This window comes from Carassius carassius, chromosome 5, assembly GCF_963082965.1.
Source record: "Carassius carassius chromosome 5, fCarCar2.1, whole genome shotgun sequence".
Lineage (NCBI taxonomy): Eukaryota > Metazoa > Chordata > Actinopteri > Cypriniformes > Cyprinidae > Carassius > Carassius carassius.
This window is the reverse complement of record NC_081759.1, coordinates 15,159,031-15,162,925: the sequence shown is the minus strand read 5'-3', so window position 1 is coordinate 15,162,925 and position 3,895 is coordinate 15,159,031. Positions and strand designations below refer to the sequence as shown.

General features: G+C 37.4%; 1 protein-coding gene across 1 annotated transcript in view; it reads left to right on the top strand.

Annotated features, from left to right (window-relative positions):
• The first annotated feature begins 1,011 nt into the window (after positions 1 to 1,011).
• Positions 1,012 to 3,895, top strand: part of LOC132140832 (alpha-mannosidase 2-like) — a 51,915-nt gene continuing 49,031 nt past the window's right edge. Inside the window, exon 1 of the mRNA XM_059549846.1 lies at positions 1,012 to 1,475. Within this exon, the coding sequence (XP_059405829.1) occupies positions 1,350 to 1,475 (126 nt within the window). The 5' untranslated portion in view covers positions 1,012 to 1,349. The remainder of the gene's footprint in view (positions 1,476 to 3,895) is intronic.

Here is a 3,895-nt window from a genome sequence, read left to right as displayed (position 1 = left end):
TGAGTATCATTGGCCGTAATCGGCTGCAGCTAGGCAGTTGTAAACCAACTGCAACACCACGTGTGCAATTTAAAGCCCACCTGGAAACAGAAAGCAGGCGAGGATAGGATGGGGTGGGGTGGAAGGCTTACAGGACGAGACAGGGCAGGGTAGAATGGGATGGGGATTTTGGATATACCACTTTATCTCTCCATAAATCATAAAATCCACTCCATAAATCATAAAATATTGCCAGACGGCCAGAAAAAAAAAATCACCATATTTTATATAAGATTTTATACAAATTAGCCTGACGTTAAATGAACAAACCATTATGTATAAATGTTCAGAGTACCGAAAAGAGAAAAAAAAAGAATAAAAAGTGCAGATGTATTTAAGAAATGCATATTTGTTGAGTGCATGAGAAAAAACTCATTTTGAGAAAATGGTCTTCAAAGATATGTATTGTAATTGAAATGTACACAAGCAAACAGATCAAATGTAAGAAAATAAACCCTTAAATGTGTATTTTGGGTGTTTTCTTCCCACTAGTTTCAAAGATTACAAGATGCAAAATAACTCAAAATCTCAAAATTGACCAGTGCCTGAAAAAAAAAGGGGTTTGCTTGTAGGGTTTGCATTATATTGGGTTTGCATTTTTTTTATATAAGCTACAACACATTTATATAAAATATAGGCCTAAACCAATAACACTAAACAAACGTTTAGTTATCATAAATTCCATATTTTTTAATTTCTATAGATAAGCTATGTTACAGTGCAGGCTATTAAGTATAAGTGTCTGTCAAATGTTTTTTGGGGGTTATTTTAGATCTCTGGGACCCCACAGATAAACACAGCCTCAACAGTAAATTGACTAAAATGTATGGGCTCAACCGATTGCCTGTGTGTGTGTGTGTGTGTGTGTAAGAGAGAGAGAGAGAGAGAGAGAGAGAGAGAGAGAGAGAGAGAGAGAGAGAGAGAGAGAGAGATGTGTTCCCTCGTTAGGCGGCGCAACTCCACGCTCACTTTTTCTCTGTCTGTAGCCCAGTAAGCGCTGCAGGAAGGGGGCAGGGTTGGCGCTTTTCCTTTGCCTGTTTTACCATCACAATTTGCTGAATCACACAAACTGTTCCGCATTGTCAAAACTTTGTAGACAGATCGCAGTGGATTTCAGTCCGTGGACACACAGCGCGACATTCCCCCGCCGTCAGCTAGAGAAGGTGTCTGTCCCCTTCCGCACAACTCTTCATGGCGAAAACACCTTTCTTTTTCACTTCTGCCTTCTGTCACCTACAGGAGCACCGCTCGCGAGTCACATGCTTTTAAAAGTTTGCCTTTCATGTGAATGTACAGGACTCATCTGAGATATGAAGCTCAGCAGACAGTTCACAGTTTTTGGCAGTGCCATATTCTGTGTTGTGGTATTTTCATTGTACCTGATGTTGGATCACATAGATCATAGCAAAAACCCAAATGGAGAGATAATTCAAAAGGTAGGTAATGTCTTACGCTTATCAATAATTGTGTTATATGGACAGTGTTGTCAGCAGATGTGTGTTTTCTTGGTTTAGACTGCTGGTCTGTGAACTTACAGGCTAATATAAAATTAAGTCGATGCTGATGTGGTTGATAAAAGACAGTAGTTTGAATTTATAGTTTGCTTCCTTCCATGTTACATTTTGCTGTTAAAACAATACAGTGACACAAAGATGGCTGTGAATAGTAGGCTAAGTCGTTTCCTGCATTTCCTGTTTCTCAAATCATTTGTCGTGTGTTTTTATTGAATAACTTATTGTGATACAGTTCTAAGCAATTAAGAAAGCGAATTAAAAGAAAGCCAGTTTGTCTCCGGACAGTGAACTGATCTCAAAGGTCATTAACCCGCGGTCCCCAGCGTTCAGAGGTTGTTTCAAAACTGAGTGTGATTGCATTCAAACACGCACATACTCCAATGAATACTGTATTTTTATGGTTGCAGTTAAGGTGTCATTACAAAAGGCGCAAAAATGTATCCTCAGCAATACCTTGTCATAAAAACAACATATTTCATGCACCTTTCATGTAGCCTTAAGGGGAAAGATCACCCCCAAAAATATACATTTTATGTTTAAAAAAACATACACAAACAAAACCAAATTAAACCCTGTGGCTTGTGAAGATACACTGATGTGTAAAGACACGAAACAATAGGTCTGTGCAAGAAACTGAACAGTATTTATATAGTTTTTTTTTTACCTCTGATTCACCGCAATGTCCGAACTGTCTTGCTTTACGGCAGATCGTAAGCAAGAGTTATAAGTGCATTACCTCCACCTATCTCTGAAATGAACCACTGACACTATCTACAATCTCAATTAAGAGTGTCAATGGTCCATTTGAGAGATAGGTGGCAGTAATGGACTTAAAAGTCTTGCTTCCGATCTGCCGTTAAGCAAGAATTAGAAGAAGCCTCACTGTTGATAACTCGCTCAGGACAGTTCAGAGATTGCGGTGAATCAGAGGTAAAAAACCGATATAAATACTATTCAGTTTCTTGCATTTACAAATCAATGTATTGCCACGAGCTGCAGGGTTTAATTTTGTTTTGTTTGTGTATGTTTTTTTGACTCTCAAAACCGTGATTCCCATTCACTTCCATTATATGACTGACAGACTGCAATGGTTTGAGTTAAAAATCTTCGTTTGTGTGAAGAAACGAAGTCATCTTGGGTGCCCTGGGGATAAGCAGATAAACAAAATGTTCATTTTTGGGCGAACTATCCCTTTAAGTAGTTCTTAAATTCAAGTCTGATTTGACTGAAAGAAAAACGTTTTGTTGAGTATTCGTTATGTCAAACCCAAATCATACGATTGTATTTTTTATGATTCATTTATTGAATCGACTCATAAGAGTCATTTGCTCATGAATTGGACTACACTGTTCGCGCTGTACATTTGCTTTTGCATGCATATTGAGAGGTCAGCTCAACAGAAAAAAAAATCTAGTTTTGGCATTATTTCATAGTCTTTTTATTCCATCTCATTCTATTCAGACTGTTAGCTAATAAAATCTCATTTGCTTTGCTGTGACAATGGAGAGTCAGTAGAAGCCGAGCTGAAAATGCGCAAACAGCTTTGTTGCTTCTCAACTGGCAGTTCACTCGGTTTTGAGACAGATGAAATTATTGTTCTTTTCCCTTACGTTTTCCACTTAATACTGTTAAAATGTGTGATTAAAAACTGATTCAAAAACACTGTCATTACTCAAATGTAGCCTACTGTAAGTGATTTGTTTTCCAGTACAGCTTCCTGATGGTGTGGCCAGTTCAGATGAGCCCATGAATCGAAAGGGAGTCCGTTTTTAAATTCTGACTCCCTTACGACCAATTTAAATGTATGCTTTATATTTTTCAGAAACAGAAACCTTTTATATTGGAAAACTGTCACATTTGTGATGTGTACAGAGGGTTAAGATTGACAGCCAAGAAACAGTGATGTTTAGTGAATTTAGGCTTACCCTAACAAGTCCTACAGGATTCACATGTCTCACATACACTTTATTTGAAATCCAGACTTCTAACACTTATCTTAACACTCTGGCAGCAGCAAATCTGAATCTCCTGAGAGTTTTCCAAGGTTTAATACTGATGTTCTTTGACATTGATGTACTATAATCTGGCGTGACAAATATTCAAACACCTCTTTTGAATGACATTTGAGAGCCACAGTGGGAGAATTTAAAATTGTACATTTTAGTCTCTGCCATTTTCATAGACACTGTGCTTGTGTCTGATCTGTGGCCAGATGCTGCATTAAATAACTTTCGATGTTAAATGATATTTTCTAAAATTATATGTCTTGTAAACAAAGTCTGAGATGTACTATTTTCAGATTTGCTTAGTTATGTAGTAATGCATTAAATTAATGTCATTGT